Genomic DNA, 18,527 nt, shown 5'->3' on the forward strand with positions numbered 1-18,527 from the left:
AATTTAACTATTTAAATAATTAACTAGCTCATTTATACTAAGTTTTACGGCTAAGATTTTGGGCTAATATTTTACAAATTTTTGTTTCCTTTACATAGATACAGTTAAAAACATACATACATATTTATACATTTATAAATTCAAGGGTAGCGAAAGTGTGCATAATGCATGAAACTGTTTAACTGTAAATAGGTTGTATTACGCATGAGCGCATTGCATTTACACACGTGGCCACGCAAACCTTACCACTAAAAATTTTCAAATGTAGTGCATACAACACTTTATAGCGGTGCTTTTTGCGGTATAGAATTTTTTTTTTTTTTTGGAAATAAGTTAATAACATGTTATTTATCAAAAATATTAAAAATTAAAGTCAAAACACATTCAACTATGGGACATTAGAACGTTAGTGAGTTTTGTAAAAATGAGCTCGTAATGTAAGAGCCTGAATGCGTTGAAAAATTATATTTTTCTAATTTAATTTCATTCACACTATATTTCAAAAAACCAAATATAGAAAAAATCCCGAAAGAACGGAAAAGACCAAAAAAATTTTTTAAAACGTTATAGTGGTAAGGTTTGTGTGGCGACGTGTGTACAACACATATGCAAATGTGCGCGCTTGGCGAGCGCTATTGATACACGGTTAGCTTGGATAAATTCGTCAGGTAATTAACAGTTGGTTGTTGCTGAAAATGTAAGCATTTCACATCTATATACATACATACATCGACAGACGCAATGAAAATAAAATCATAATCCGATGGAACGAGATAACTGGGTTCAAAACTGCAAAAGTTATGTGCAAAACGATAGATCGGAAGTACACAAAATTTTTATTTGCACTCAACTAAAGAGACTGTAGGAATTTGAACGGAATACTAACTAGTCACTGACTGGTGGCGCCACATGCCCACAAAATGGGACTCATTGGTCGAGCAGACTGCAGGATATGTCTAGAGCAACGCATCATAGAGAAAACGGAGCATCTCTGGTTCACTTGGCAAGATTATGTTGTAAACATCTGAGATCCCAACGGTATGACTCACTGGAGGAACTATCGTATGTGAGGCCACAGAGTCTGTAAAAATTCGCGTCAAGCGCAGGCATATTAAACGATGACTACTCGTCACGACACGCATGAGCAGTTTCTTGAGAAGCAAAATATGTGTGCAAAATTCCAGATCGAAGTCGCAAATACGCAGAGGCTGAGACTACAGAAGCTAACTGACTTGTACTACCATTTAAAAGAAAGGAATCGGTGGTTTTAAAAGAATCTTGCAAAAGTAATTATATAGTATTATTGTCGTAATAACACCGCTTGATTAATATTATATATCAGTTGGTATATGTCAAGGGGATGACAATTAAACAAACCATACGTGAACAACTAAAACTCGTTTACAGCTATACCCTTTCACTACAAATACACACTCGCCGCCTCCAACCGTATCTGAAATATCTGCATTGATTCAGATGCCCGAAGTCATTTGTCCATTCTTGGCGTCAATCCAATCACAGCTTAGTGCCGTGTTGTTGTTCGACGCTAACGCCACCGGCGTCACAACAGTTGTACGTTGACTGTCGCGTGCCGGGTAGTACACGACCGGTCCAGGCGACGGCGCCCGATTGCGTTTGATCTTCACCACACCGGGCGAACCGGTCTGCACCAAACGCACATTCTTCAAAGTACTGTTGTTCGAGCCGCCGCCGGTAACCAGGTACGTGCCTGTTGTACTTCGCTGCGTACCGTGTCGTGAAAAACGGCCCGATGAACGATGATTTATTGTACCGTCACCGTTGTTCGATATAGAACTCTCGTAGTGAATAAGATCGGGTTGGTCGCGGCTGAGGCGGCGCTTGAAAAAAATCAATAAGAAAATACGTTTGAACTTCTCACCGAAAATGACGTAAATTAAGAAATTCGCGCTACTATTGATCGTCACCAGCAAGTTGGAGATTTTCGTTAGGGAGTGATCGATTTTATTATAGAAAGCCTCATCGATATTTACGACAAGCGCAAGAAAGTTTAAGAGGAAAAACACGATTACGATGAAGATCAGCATAGTCGCTAAGCCAATTTCACGCTTCTCGGAGCGCGATAATCGTTGGCGTTCGCGATTCGCCCGCTTCACTTTCCGATAGATCAGGCAATTGAGTATGGCTAACGTGAGGAATGGTATTATATAATTGATAATCAGATAACACCAATGTATGTAGATATTGATGTATGTTTGATTTTGTCGTAAAGGCGACGGTCGTAAGCAATGATACACTATCTCACTACCCTCAGGCTGGTAACTCACCGTCATAACTTCCCAGAAGCGTGGCAGGTTGTACAGCAACGATAGTGTACAACAAATAATGAAGTAGATTTTGGCGCGCCCATAAGTACAAAGCGCACGTGACTTGAGCGGATGACAAACGGCCACATAACGCTCCAAAGTCACTGTGAACGTCATGTATATGCTAGCCGTTTGCGCCGTCAGGCCAATGGGGAAGATCGATGGTGATATAAATGGATAAATATAGTTGTAATAATAGAAGAAATAGCCCGAATATGGATAGACACAGGGAATGCCAAAGAGCAACATGGATGTGATGATCAAAGTCGTATCACAACGTGCCAAGCCAATGAGCAAATAATTTATGCTGGAACGCATTTGTGGACGTGACAGTATAATCATGGAGATGATATTGCCAATAATACCGAATATGCCGACAATATTCAATACAACGCCACAAACCCAAAACTCTAGACGGGTATCGTCATCCGGATGATAGACATCTTTACAATGTGTGCCATTCGACTGGTTGCTGTAGAAATTGTGGAAGGTGAAATTCTCTGTCAACTGGGGAAAGAGTGTGCCGTCGTCCGCAGCGCTCTTGCCGAGTGAGTATATTGTGGAATCTGTGGGTGCAATATACTCAACGAAGACGTTGCTGTCCGACACACTCTGTATGAAATCTTGTAAATTGATCGGCGCCGCATCGTAATCATGCGTCGAACTATCCACAACAACATCAGCGGGCGGTAGCAAAGCGGGCTCTTGGCGTAGCAGATCCTGTATGCGTCGAGATGACTTTAGTGCATGAAAAATGTGCGGGTCGAATTCGTGCGTCGCATTGAGTTCAGTCATCGGTCTGCGATAAGAAGCGGGGCCGCAAGCGCACTGGGTACTCGAATGTATTCGAATTTAAAACGATGTAGTTATGTCGAATAGAACGTGCCGCGCTCGTACTAAGCAGTTAGTGTTGCTAATTTTAAGTTATGATTATTTTAAGTCAGTCAAAGTTACTACAACAAAAGTAACTGCTGAAGGAAATTATGCAAGAAAAAATTATATAAATTTCAAATCGATGTACTATTAGTCGTTGGACCAAAAAGCACTTGCACCAAAGTATTTACAAACTATGCTACAACTAAGTTAGTTTTTTAGTGTTTAAATATTATAAACAAGCTGCTGAAATAATTTTAAATTCAAATCAAACTTTTAATTTCTTCCAGTGCATCGGCACCATCTTCGGTCTTAGCAATATATTCGGTGAAACGCCAGGCTTTAACCTTTTTTCTTCGTTTCGCTTTCAGTTGTCTTTTTTAATTATTAATATTTTTTCCGTTCTTTGTAAATATGATTTAAAGCTCCTTTAGTTTTTGCAATTTTTACAAAACTTCAATTTTTTGCATACAAGTAAAGCTTGAAAATATCACAATACACCGGCCTTAACTTAGGGTACAGTATTCAATCAAAAACGTGCTTCAAATTGTTGCTGCTTATTTTGTATAGTTTTTCATTTGCTTTTATATATTTAACAACAAAAAAATTGCAACTTTATTTAATAGCTTATACAGCTGCTTTTTTGGAGCGTTTGAGACTACTTTTAGCAATTTACATTTGTAAAGGGTTTAATTTTATTTTAATTTTTTATTTAGTTGTTTACTACTTTTAACCAAGCATTTTAATAACATACTCTTTATTCTTTGTTTTTAATTATTATTCAACGGTAAAGTATTAAATTGCATTAATTCTATCAGTAATCTCTTGCTGCATCCTTTTATTACTTTATAGTAAGATTTTTCCGCAAAGTATGAATGATTAAAAAGCACTCAAAGGTATTCACAACCCTCCAGATTATTTTAATAATCACTCGTGAACAAATATAACATTTTGAATCAATTCGCTGAATAATAAATTTTTTATTTATATCTGCAAAAGTTTTGTTACTTCATAACTGACTATGGCACTTCGAAATTTTGTTCATTTCTAGTATCAAGCACTCTTCACTGAATCCCGCAATTGCGAGTTGGTAGTTCTGGTACAGCCACAGCTTTCTTTTTACTAAAAAGTCCCGTTTTGAGCGCTCCATTAGTGTATTTTATTCAGTTTTATTCTGTATAAGTATGTGCGTTTCGAGTTGATTTCAAGCGTATGTTCCGTATTTTCACTAAAACGCGCTGCCAAAATTTTTGTATACACTTAGGTATGAATCTATTTCTTCAGTTTTGTTTCGATGCTTTTTGTGGTTGTGTTTTCTAAAAGGATATAACACTACTCAACGTCTCTTCCTGAGCACATCTCTCACTTGCCTCTGAGTCTGTAGCGTTTTCAATTGCTTGGCAACTGCGTTAGTTTCGTGTACCGTCTCCCTTTCATGAACTCAAATAGTATGTTGCATTGAAAACTAGTTGCAACCACTTAAATATCACAAGTATGCTGGTGGATTGGATTGGTAATTGAAGGTTTATGTTAGCGCGAGCTGCAACAAAAAATATAATGAAATTCAAAGTTAAATTATGGCCAATTTTTAAATGTAATATAGAAAAAATTAAATAAATGATTTTTTAGTTATTTGGTTTTAACATCAAATTTATTTATAATATCAATAAGCACAGCATTAAAGTTACCAGAGTACTGAAATATAATATAAAGTTTATGTGCCTGCCAACGAACTGCTTGAGTTAACAGTTGGTGGGTGTGTATCAATTTCGTAAAGTATATGTAAAAAAGCAGAGACCCACAACAAAAAAAAAAAAAAAAAAAAAAAAAAAAAAAAAAAAAAAAAAAAAAAAAAAAAAAAAAAAAAATACGTTAGGTTGATTACTTTTGTATTTATCAACATTTTTGCATGAACCACCAAACATGAGAAATCGTGTCCGCCAGTGATCTTGTTCACTCAGCTATTTCTCCGACAGGTGTCATCAAAAAATTCCGAAAAAGTTTATTTATATACTCCACAACATACCTCATGATATGTGAAAAAAGTTGTATTGTAGAATAAAACTTTCTATGAAAAAAAAACTTTTTCAAAAAACAGGCCAGATTACCCTACTGATCCTTTAAGAAATCTCCCAGATTGAACAGATTATCCGGTAGTCAGCCGCATGATATCTGTTGAAAAATTTATGAATCAAATGCCGGTTTTGAACTTGTGTACAGATGTTATCACATGCGCTTGTAAATAAGTGCTAGCGTAAGACGTGCCCGAGAATGTAAAGGAACTCTAATATGCATGGAAGCATTAGTATAAATAACTACTTAAATCAAGTGGGCGCCAATTGTGTTAATCAGTCGCACGAAAGCCTTACGCTTTATCGTTTGGATAGCGAACATTTGGAGTGAAGTAAAACTTTTTGCGCTAAACTCAAATTGACTCGTGTAGGCGCAACTGCGATTTTGGCATATTTATGCTCGCAAATATGTTCAAATTTAACCCAATTGTTCAATAAATTCCAAGTAATTGCTTCTAAATTGCAAGAACAACAAAATAAAAACAAGTTAAGCTTATGTGCGCTTTACTTATTGTTATAAATATCGACGATTTGGTATTGGACATTCTGTTGTAGTCAATTACTAAAAACGTTGCCCAGCCTTATTGGCGCTACAAAGAACAAATGACACAATTTGTGGCAGCTAATGGTCGCCAATGAGTCAACAGGCGTGACTTCACACAACTTGCTATATGTGAATATGTGAGTGCCTCTGTATATACATATGCACCCAGCAGGAAATGAATTTTCCCGTACTGTTGTTTTGGAAGGAGAAAATTTATATTTTTAAATGCGAAATTTCATTTATAATAATAAATGACATAAAGTTAAAGTAATATCAAAGCTTAAGCTTAAAGTATTATACATAAATAATTATACGTATGAAAAGAAGAAAATTAAGGAACAAACAGAAGCTCATCGTCTTTTCAATTTATAGGGCGAAACTGAAGTGAGGACTTTACTGATTTCAATATAACATCATCAGAGGCGCCATTGCTGTGAAGCAAAATATCCAAAAAGGTCCGAAGAAGTTCATCAACCATCATATACAACTCTATGGAAGATCTTGTCGAAGGAACTAAGTTTGCCGCGGCATACACAACCCAATTCGTCCAAGAAATGAAACCGAACGACCATCAAGGGCGTACGGCATTCTATGAATGGATTTTTAAAGAAAATTACTATATGTTTGACGAAGAAGCCTAACATGGCTCTGGTTGAGTGGGTATGTAACTAAATAAGGGCGTTCAATTTGGAGTATAGTTTCCATACAAACTAAACGCTCAGAAGCAAATTCTTATAAGGAAAACTTTTTCATGTTACGAGATAACTTTTCGAAATTGTGCCTAAAAAAGCATTGGTGCATTTTTCGAGAAATTGTTAAGATTGGACCACGATTGTATATGGCTATATTACAACTTGAAGGATCAAAATTAAGGTCTTCTCTGAAAAATCTTTTTTTTTTATTTGACGAGATGTCTTCACGAAATTTAGTATGGAAATAGATCTTTCTTGATCAGACCAGTTTATGTGTCAAATAACTGCCATATAAATCGAACGTTACAAATCGAGCTTTTTTTTTAGGAAATTCCGCTTTTTGTAAAGGACATTCGAACTTCTGAACAACGAGATTTGAGTGTTTGTGTAGTTTGTTGATATTGTCGACAGTAGTCCTTTGAGGAAGTTTTGCGAATTCTTCTTGAACTAACATTTGATGCAAATAAGTCTTAAATCCAACGATCATATATTTACGGTGCTTAATACTTTGGACAAGTTTGCTTATTTATGAATCAAGGCCCCACTAAAACAGCGATACCGCTGATATGTTCTTCAATTATATGTGGAGCAAATGAATATTGTTTTGTAACTCAAGCTCAATATTACACACAAATATAAACTCACATACTTCATTCGAGAGTGCACGCGCCTCGGCTTAGCCGATTTTTATCCCATTATTGCGTGTCCAAGATGATGCGATGTGACTTCGAGTAAGAAGACTGCCGACAGGCCACTAAATGTCCGAACTCGCCAAAAGCACGCTAATAGAAGCACGTGGGGAGAAAAAGCGCGTAGTGGAATATAACAGTAATCAAAGGTAGTAGTAGTAGTAGGACAATATGCTCGTACACTCCCATGCGATAGTAAGACCAAAAGTATTTCACAAATAGCATAGTAGGATATTAGATTTACTGCTTTATTTACCTTTGGAAATTAGTTCGCTAAAACGTTCTTCACTATCCAAGAGCAAAGCAATCGAGTTCTCTGTTAGTGTTATAAACATCCACTTAATCAAGGGGGATAAAGATTTTACTACTTTCCAGTGTTGCAATGCTTTGACTAAAGCTATCAAGTGTTGCTTGTAGCCGACACATTCTCTATTTATTAACTGGCTTATCTTTTTTACCTCTGTGTTGTTCTTACACAGATTATTTCTCTTATGGAAAATTTATGTTAGCCATGCTTAACAAAAAACGAGAAGAGCCAAGAGCGAGATCTAAGCGTAGGCAGTTGTATAAACAGTATTGCTACAAAGTCGCATTCCCAGACCATGAAATGCCTTCTACCTACCTAATTTGCCCAACACTGCAGGTTGAAACCAATGGGTGATCATTCGAAAACAGCAATATAAATGTTTGTTTGTTGTTTTCGAATGGTAGATTGATTAAAACAGAAATTTCGTCTGTGCGTATCCATACTTTACAAAGAGTTTCTTCATAAATTCATTATGTAGCAAAAATATTTCAAGCGATAAACCACTAAAATCGCTTTGTCCTTTTGACAACGCCGAAAGTCGCTTTGGTGTTCGCTATCACTATGAAAACTTTGAGCGATTTACACAAGAAGGCACATGCAGCGGTTTATGGCTAGAAGTAGCGCCATCTTATAGCATCGTTTCTCGCTTTCACTCTGATATTTACCTTACAGTTATTATAAAACACAAAAATTACAACACTACTTTCAAATTTCATCGTATGAATTCTGTAAACTTTTGGGACAAGCCACAGTTAATGGTCAAAGGATGGCGCTCCAATGCAACCATTAATGTCTCGGTTAGTTGAATAATTTATTTTATAAATTTCCAAATATGCTCTTGTTAACATTAAAGGCAATATATATATACATTTAAACTCCTTTTGTGGCTTTGACCAATTCCACACGTACCTACTTATTCCAACACAAATCAAAATATTGGTTTTCCGGATATGAAAGTTTTATGAGCTATCTCTTGCGACGCATTAATAGTTACAACAACAATAACGTTTTTCATAATGCCGAGTAAAATATTATTATCAATAAACAAGTAAGGAGGTCTGCGTGTCTGATTGGTTTGCTTCAAAAGACGAACATTTCTATTAGCACGATATTCACAAATTGTCAGAAAGTTGTTTAAAATGTCTGAATGACTTTAAATACCTTTCAAATGCATTAGTTTTGCCTTCCCATTCAAAAATAATTTTTTATTAATAAAGAATAAAGAATAACTTTTAGCGACAGTGAGAATGACATTTCATCGATTAGAAGTAAAGTTATTGCGTTTAAAGTGTCAGTTTGTTTGTATTATCGATGCGAAATTGAGCTTCGTACAAAGAGTCAACATTAAATTTTGTTTTAAAATTGGTAAAACTTTTAACGAAACGTTTCAATTGACGAAACAAATTTATGGCAATGATTGCCTGTCTCGTAGCAGATTGCACGAGTGCAAAAGTAGTTTCAAGGTTTTCAGATTTGTTGTGAGGAGATAAATGCCGATCAACATTCCATCAAAACTGTGCATGAATTCATCAAAGATCAGCCATCAATCACCACTGAAATTCATGGAAATAGAATTTAACATCTCCAACACATCGATTTATCACATTTTTACTAAAAATTTGGGCTTACGAAAGGTGTGTGCACGGTTTTGTAGACCGACGACCAAAAATTGCTCAGAATACAACGTTCGAAGGACGATTATTTGACCAAAAATCACATTTTAACCATTAAACACTTCCCGTATTCTTTTACGGAAAAAAGTCATTTGCCCATGAAAGGAAAGCGATATGCAGACGTAGGTGTCATTCAAAAGCTTTGAACCGGCCAACGCGCTAAAACTCCGGTTCAACATGCTTTTGAACCGTGAAAAAAGTTGTATTGAAGCAGAAGAAGACTATTTTAAATAAAATAAATTGATTTTTGCCGAAAAAACCATTTGTTATGTTTTTTTTTTTAAGTCCGGTTTACTTTGGAACGCCCCTTGTATGTATATCCAATACACCAGCAATAACAATGATATCATCATTCTGAGGTCAGGTCTATTTACATAAGAAAAAATCACAGCATTGAGACAGCCACAACAGTTGAGTAAAAATGCTATCGTGACATTTTCAGACATTCGCGGACAGAATTCACAAATATTAAGCTTTACTAGCGAATCTGACTCAATATACAAAAAAACAAGAGGAAATCAAATTTTTAAAATTACCTGCGGCTCCAAGCGTCAAGCTCAACATTGACTGACAGCAACCCAGATCGAAACAACACATTTCAAAATATATGCGTTTACATACAAATAAGTACAGCGATATTTACATTTGTGTAACGCAGTGTACATATGTATCAATGTATTAGTTTACAAATGCACACATTTATATGTAGAATTTTCAAACTTGTCAAAACGTCAAAACAACTTTAAATTAAAGAATTATATATGTATCTTGTATATTGTAATTGCCGGCAAGTATTTTTCTTCTTCACAGTCAACGAATTTTGTTGGGTTTTTATTTTTGTTCAACTTACGGTTGCATACAACATCTAATGGAGATAGCTATTAGAGTGGGGGGAAAAAAAAACACTTTCAAAACCTTAAACGTTTTATTGTTTTATATAATTGATAACTTATATTGCGAGTATTATATAATATAATAAGTCTACAGGGCTTTTTCCGCCTCTTTAAAGATATTATTTAAATAATATTTAAATATAACTCAAGGTTATATTAAACTCCTGCAACTTTACTGAGTGAGATCTTGTGTAATTTGTTTGGTGTTCGATTATTGTCTCCATAAATAAATATCATATGCTCATGCTCATATTGCAGTTGGTAGGTGTTTAGTATACATAGTTTAGGTTTGACTTTTTACTCGGCACTTAAATAGTCCAGTTGCGAACGGGGCTAACGAATACCTGGCGATTTCCGTAAAAAGATAGTCTGGCTTACGCAGCAGGGACTATGGAAAGCGGACCTACTTTCCCTACGTCCGTTGGACTGGATATGAATCAGAACATCAACTATATAAAAAATTAAAAGGTTCGGTACTGAAAACCAAATTAGACAAGAGAGTAGCGTTTGTAATGAACTCGAAATAAGCCGGCACAAATACAGCAGTTCAGCTTGCTCCAGGGGCAAAGGCTAGCTTAAAATCTGAGGCCGAAGCTAAGCTTAGTTCCAGGAAGGTAATAAAACCAGCGGTAACAGAAAGCACACCTTGTAGCCAAGGTATGCTTACAAATCAGGGAAGGAAAGGAGTTGTCAAAAGTTTCGTAGTGCGTCAGCCAAATAATGACCAAATTCTAAGGTCGATAACCCAGCGAAAGCTAGGTAAGCCTAGAAGTCTCGTACTGGATACTTGCTTCGAAGAATGCGTTGATTGCGCTAAAGCGCTTCTACATAATTTTAAGCTTGAATCACCAGCAGGAGCTGCCAAGTTTCAGAGATCTGCTGAAAAGCAAGCCGTCAGCCCAAGTGCCGAAGACAGAGGTTCTGCGCCCGCTAATTCGTTGACTGATGTTGCCTGGAAACAAATTATCATAGGTGTGCTATATGAAAGAGGAAATATTTCCAGAGCCAGTGGAAGTGGGAGGAAGCTATGCTGACAAGCATGGCACTGGAACCAATATTAAGCATTCTGGGATCTAACATCAGATTTTACGATAAATAGTGATATATGTATAAGCAAAGGGAAGGAAGAAAGTAAGGGAATATTGTGTCGGTGGTTTCATAATGGGTCTCGTAAAGGCCTATGATTTCTTTTTCACAGTTTCGTACAATATTTTAGCCCATCAAATAGTAGGTATACACCTATATACAATTCATCAAAATTACAAGTTGATTCGACTGATCATTTTTAGATACCTGTATTATATATAACTCCACAATCTCTATAACCTCTGCTGTTTGGCTTAACAGAATAACAATCACGACCATTACTTGCAGAATCAGAAGTTTTGAGATTTGAAAAAGCTAGAGTAAATCATACATTGGTTTTTATCTTGTTCATATCAACACCTTTATACGCTTAAGCCTTTCAAACATACACCATATATCAACGTATTGTCTTCTCCACCACTGTATTCTACGCCATATGTGCTTGTTCAATTTCTAAATATGATAGGGAAAATTCGCTAAACGTATTACTGTGTTTTACTTTGACTTATCTGCATTGCGTATTATTAATCAATACACACATTCGTCGATTCCTATCAGAAATCGTGACATCATTTGTGAGTTAGAGAGCTGACAACATTCCTGCTTATAAATATTATGCCATAGATTTGTATTAACCAGACAGTTATGTGTGCATGCACTTGCAATTAATTTCATTCATTGGTTTCTCTAGGTTTCAGGTGTCAGCAAGCTCATAAATGCATTAACAGTAATATTTATTTATATCTAGTTAGTAGACCTATGAAAACAACACATACATATAATAAATTTTATCTTTTTCATGTGTAGGCACAACATTTTCGAGTAAAGCTTACTTTTACTCTTATCTCGTCGACACCCGTTTTGCCTCCCAGCGCTATTTTACTATTGTGCTAAAATTTTGGTTGCTATGGTCCTGGAGGGTTAAGTAGCCAAGCGCCTATAAATTTATAAGCATTTTCGCTGACCGAGTAAGTAATATATATGAAATCCGCTTATACAGAAATAAGTTTGGGTGACGCTACATTTAATATTTAATATTATTAACAACTCAATTTTCAAATAGTAAATTTATACTTATATGTCTAGTTACTTTTGTGTATCATTTTTGCTGCCTTTTCTTGTTAATTTTCACAGGCTTTACTCCAATGCTAATCCAATGCAAAAGCTATTGATTTTGTTTTATCAGTGAACTCAGAAGATTTTTTAATTTCTTGAATTCCTATTTTCGATTTCGACTAGTCAAGATAAAATGTTATCCTTTTTAAAATTTTCAAAATTTAATATTTGGTGCAAGTGTAAAGATTGCTTGATGGTGAAACCCTATACCTCAAGAGTCAGAAGACCAACTTCAACCAAACTTTGTGCCTAAAATTATCTCGACTTTCTAATGTTTGCTTATGGATATGGAAAAAATCGTGTTACAGCCACACCTAATTCTTGAATATCAATAGTTTCCGTTCGAATTCTTCATTTTACTTAAACGCAAGCGTTATCTAAATAAAACATAGCAAGAATAGTGCTTTGAGAATATGCCATTTTCCACTTAAAAATAGTCGAAAATCGACCACCACTACCGCAATATCTATAACTGAGTTTTTAGTGAAAATGTCGGTCAATCTGTGAAAAATATTATTTTTTTAAAGGGATTGTGTCAGAATTGAATAAAATCATCCTGAAATATAACTTATGTGAAGATTTTAAACCTTTCAGTTGACTTTATACCGTATATATCTGTAAATACTCATATTCTTTCAATACTTCTCTAAGCTCCCGCACAGCTAATTTAAAGATTTTCGGACTTTATGTTGACTTTATATCGATTAAACCGTTCAAAATATGACACATCTGTATAAATCTAATAATAGTGTATTCTTATGCCTAAACTGAATTAATTCGGGACAATAATAACCTTAGGCCTGTATATATGAATGTGATATACGAGTTTTAAACTTCCGCCAGAATTTATAGCGTGTACCTACCTGTATATCGCTCAACAAATAAGATGTGTTAGCAAAATTAAGTGAACGTTGAATATCGGATGCAATTTTCAGAAGTGTGTTTTCGAGGAGACAACAGTTTTCGGAGTTGATTTGTTTGGGAGCTCGCATAGTAGACGCTTACAGTCGAGATGAGCGCATTTCCCGATTTACGGAAAAGAAAATTCGGCCCGTTATTGCCGATATATAGGCGCAATTGCTGCAAAAAATGGTTGAAAATTTAGCATGTCGTCTATAATTTATTATAGCCAGCGCCTGCCGTCACTTGCCCGCAATAATTTGAGAGCATTGCTGCAAATTCGGCATAAGGTAAACAAATGAAATCATTATATGAAGTAAATGGGCGTTAGGGTAGTATAGAATCGACATTATGTATTAACTATTATCATGTTTTCAAACCAAAGGTGTCTCACCTTTAAGTGCTAAATTTTATTTTAGTGTTTAGTTATGGCACCTGATATTATTTCCTTCCTTCTTTGCCAAGGTACACACATTATGTATCAAGTTTCAAAAGATGTCACCCACCCGGGTTTGAATTCGACTCTTCATAATCATAATCTTTTAATCCTACTATATCTAACTCCATCAGTTTTAGGTGATTCAAACAACCGTTAGATGAGCCAAACTATTATACTCCATATAAACTTGTCGCAAGAGTATAAAAATTTGAATAGAACGCAAAATCCACTTGAAAATAAATATTTGCGCTTACCGGAAAATTTACGTTTCGGGAAATCTATGACTACTATATTTAAAAGGCTGTAATAAATATTTCGCGAAAAACGCTGTATTTCGAAAAGAGAAAATAAATTTTTTCGCGAGAAGAGTGAAAAAGCTTACGACATAATATTATATCTAACCATTTAAATAATGTTCTTGTCATATCAGAACATATATATAAAAAAAAAAATATCATAAAAAATTTACGTTTTCGCAAGCGACTTCGTAGTTAAAACGGATATCCAAAGCACGAACGAAATTGGATGTAAATTTATAGTTTTTTTCTAAATCCAAAGTGAACCAACATTTCAAATAATCAATACTTTTACAAGTTGAGTTTATCAAATTTTAGTTACAAATATCTTCAATTTTGCTTGTAGTTAAATTTGAAACTCAACACTAAATGATATATTTTTATTTATTAAATTTCGCTCCTTCTAAAGTTTCAATGTCACAAAGGTTGATAACACAATTAAAACAATAAAATGATGAACATAATTGCAGTACCTTGCACGTACAAACGCTTCAAGAGGAGCTTGACATTCATAATTTTGATGAATTAAATTTTTAAACACACACGTACTGTCTAGACACAATGCGTTAGGAGACGAGAAAAGTTCGCGTCAAATTTACAACAACAATTTAACAATAAGTAGTAACGCATAAACCTGCACTGACACACCATTTATCATGAAAGCTTAGGCGAAGTGTCATGAGACTACATGACTGGTGAGACTCGTTGTTAGGGCAACATTAGCAAAATTGAAGAAATAATCAATGTTAAAGCGAGTAATTTTTAGCCTTGATTTAGTAAAATAAGCATATAAATGATTATCCTCTCTCTGATATCTCTTTGGTTGCCCTCGTATATTGCGTTCCATATTACAAACCCATGCTTATCCCATTTTAGTATACCTGTCCATGTAAAGGCCATTGCTTTTTCGTACTCATTTCTGCTTTTATAATATGGAAGCAATGACCTGCGCAAAAATTCATTATTGTCTTTGCCCATACATTCTTTAAACTCCAGCAAACATAATGATCAGTTCTAAAATAAATTTGGTATTTGAACGTTAGAATAATTTTATTTTAAATTATGGATTTTTTTTAAGTCGGAATAAGCTTTAATATTGAAAAAAAAAATAATAATAATAGTAATGTATGTTTGTGGCATAAGAAGATAAGTTGACATGGAATTTTCTTGCTTGTGCAAGTTAAAAATAAAAATTCCAAAAACTTAAGGGTGTATTCTCATGTACTCACTTCGAAAATTCAATTTTTTTTTATTTTGACATTAAAATCTATTGAAAACATGCTGTGAAAAATTCAGCCCGAAATTCATAGTATTTGATAAGTTACAGCTCATAGTCGCCGACGTGTCGTAAGCGACTGTCTACCAGGCGTCATGACAAGTCTGCAGCTGCTACATTTCTAAACACATTTTTCTGGAATCATCATTTTCTAAAACTGTCATGGTCCTTAAAAAAAAGTACTAAACCGATTGCTTTAAAATTTACATATGTTCTTCTACTCATTTATAGTTATCGTCCCTACCAGAATTGTTTATCTTCGAAAATATTTTCCAATTTTTTTTTTTTAACGATATTTAACGAAAAAAAATAAGAGTTTCGTGACTTTTTTTTAAATGAAATTGATTATATTCGGTAGGGGCGATAGCCGCAGAACTACTGAATAATAAGCCATTCGATGTTTTATTTCAGACAACATGAACAGCCGCTATCACCATGACCAGTGAACTACTTTTTTTTGTTGGGGACTACTTTGACTAAAAAAAAATATATATATTAAAAATGTAAAAAAAACGAAAAAAAATTTTTTTTGTTTTTTTTTCATTTTAAAATACAAATAAAAATATATTAAAAATTAAAATTATAGAATTTTGTTGTCGCATAAAAAAAATTCTTAAAAAGTGGTAAAATGTATGCGTTCACATGAGAGTACTCCCTTAAATATTTGAACGTTCTACATAAATTTTGAAGTTTGCTAGTTTCGAAATTATATACATATGTGTTTACTGACAACTATTTCTCATCTACTGACCCTGCTGATACTAAAATGGAACTTTTCTGTGTATACACGAGTTAGTCTCTGAGATTTAGAAAAATTGTCTGGAATTTTCCATAAGTCTTTTTCTGCGCATTTGTCAGAACCGTCAATTTTCAGACCAATATAGCGTATATAAATGCAAACCGACCCTTCAAAATCAATATTTTTTTATAGAAACTTGTTTATTGTGCTTATGTAAAGTATGCCACGGATATTTTGGTGACTAGTTGGATTTCAGTCAGCAGTTGTTATATATACCGCTTATTTTGAAAGGGCGAGTACTTAAATTGTAGTGTTGTTTACCGTGGAAATTTGCTCTAGTGGTTACTGTTAATATTGGCTGTTACTTTGCAAACAAATGCACATGATACTAACTAATTATAGTACTAAGGAAACATTTTCGCTACATTTAATGTATTATATATGAGATAAATGATGGTTCTTTCAGCTGAATTACGACTCGTCGTACATAATCTAATAATTCGAGTAAATTGACAGAAAAAACTATCATCGGTTTTTCTGAATGCCATACTGCACAAGAAACTAAACAATAAGTCTTGAAGTGTTCCATTGAAAGCAAATACGAAACATGCCGGTCATGGAAGCAGCATGAAAGCTGCACAAGTGCAATCGAACTTTTCCGCTGCTTTTCCATCATGTTTCGGCTTAACTGAGAATTTCTCAGATAACAATTGGAAACATTGCTCTTACAGCTTCTTTGCTCATTTGCTCACATGTGTACTTGCATAATAGGACCTCAATTCTTGCAGATTGCACAAGCATCACTGGTTGTTTTCTGTTTATTTAACGGCCGCATTAAAGCAGCATCAATTTATGCCGCGATTAAACAAACATTTTTGCATGAACACGAAAAATCACACCACCGCACATACATTTAGAACTGAATGAAATGGCTAAAAAAAAATTCTGAATTTTGGATAATGACATGCACACACTGCATATACATACATACATATAAACACAATAAAAAATTAGCCTGTGAAAACTTTAATTTCCTTGAAGTAAACGCGAAATTGGCTCACACTTTTGTCCAAAAATATACCCGCCACTTGCCTTCAGTAAATTTTTTTGTTTTGGGAAAAAGCGAGAAGCATAAATAATCGAGCAGATAACTTAAAAAAATTCACAAATAAATACGTGAATATGAAACACAGAAATTATTTATAAATAGACTTTGGCTTTTGTGTGCCTGTTGAAACACCGTTTCGCGGCGATTCGGCGTAAAATAAAATTATGCGACACATGTCATATGCATATACACATGTATATACATATGTATGTATGTTTGTGTATATGTCCGACTACTTACAAAAAGATATAGATATGTGTGATAAAATATGTATGTATGTTTGCAATCACATTTAAGTGGGCAATTACATGCAGGGACATATTTACATATGTATATATGAAAAAAATACGGATTGGTGCTTCTGAGAATAAAGGCCAGTTTACCGGGAATAAGCCTCAAATAATCGGAATATAAAATTTGAACTTTGGAGTCGATTTTACCGTTCAACTGTCTACTGTCTTATGAAGCTATAAATAAGAAAAACGTTAAATTCCTTTGCACTGAAACTAAAATACTGTTCATTGATGAAAAAGTTTTCACATAAGAACTTGATTTTGCTTAGTCAGTTTATATGAGAGTTATACTATGCTATAGAAATCTGATCTGCACAAGTTCTTAGGAGATTATATTGTTGGCATGGAAAATAGTCTATGCCGAATTTCAGGATAATACCAAATACTCAGTTTATATGGCAGCTACATATATGGTATTGTGGTTCAATGTTGATAGTCCCGTTAAATTAACAGCTTTTTAAGGAAAAAGGATATGCACAAGATTTCAGATCGATATCTCGAAAACTGACGGACATGGTTAAGGAAACTGAGCTGGCTACGCAAATAATTAATATAATTTTTTTATACATGCAAAACTTAACTGAAACATACTCTGTTCAGGGTATAATTATTAAAGCGTAATTTTAAATCCTGAATGATTTTTTCCGGTAGTTAATCGCACGCATTGATCATATAACCAATAAATAACTAATAAAATAATAACTAATAGTAATTTGCTCACAAACGTGTACTCGTGTAAGTGTGAGTAAAGCCAACAGTTTATGCAATCAGTGACAATCTTCACCAAGCCCTAATTCACCTAAACCAAACCGAACCTAGGCTGAATAATAGAGTAATCGTTCTAGACCTTGATAAAATGATTTCGGATTCTCTGTTTGACATTGTACTATGTATTAGCATTTTGGGACAGGTTAATATCACATATTTCGCACTTAATATAAATATAAGTATATCGGAAATGAAGCAAAATATAGCAATGTTAACGGGAAATTATTTGCTCTATAAAACATATATTATATGTCATTAAGGTATCAAATATGTATATACTTGTAACTCATTGACGATTTCGTCGAATAATGAACTATGGCCACGTAAACCTTATCACTATACTTTCTTAAGTTTTATTCGGAATTTTTTCAATTTGGGTTTTTTTTTTACGTTTTTAGTAAGCAAAAGTAAACTAAAT

At 34.4% G+C, this 18,527-nt stretch overlaps 1 protein-coding gene across 1 annotated transcript in view; it reads right to left on the bottom strand.

Moving 5' to 3' along the window:
* Positions 1 to 309: 309 nt before the first annotated feature.
* The window catches only part of LOC108971286 (FMRFamide receptor), a 20,037-nt gene continuing 1,819 nt past the window's right edge, over positions 310 to 18,527 (bottom strand). Inside the window, exon 2 of the mRNA XM_018937245.1 lies at positions 310 to 4,758. Within this exon, the coding sequence (XP_018792790.1) occupies positions 1,473 to 3,140 (1,668 nt within the window). The 5' untranslated portion in view covers positions 3,141 to 4,758 and the 3' untranslated portion in view covers positions 310 to 1,472. The remainder of the gene's footprint in view (positions 4,759 to 18,527) is intronic.

Source organism: Bactrocera latifrons, unplaced genomic scaffold (assembly GCF_001853355.1).
Source record: "Bactrocera latifrons isolate USDA-ARS-PBARC rearing strain unplaced genomic scaffold, ASM185335v1 scaffold_337, whole genome shotgun sequence".
In the NCBI taxonomy this organism is placed as follows: Eukaryota; Metazoa; Arthropoda; class Insecta; order Diptera; family Tephritidae; genus Bactrocera; species Bactrocera latifrons.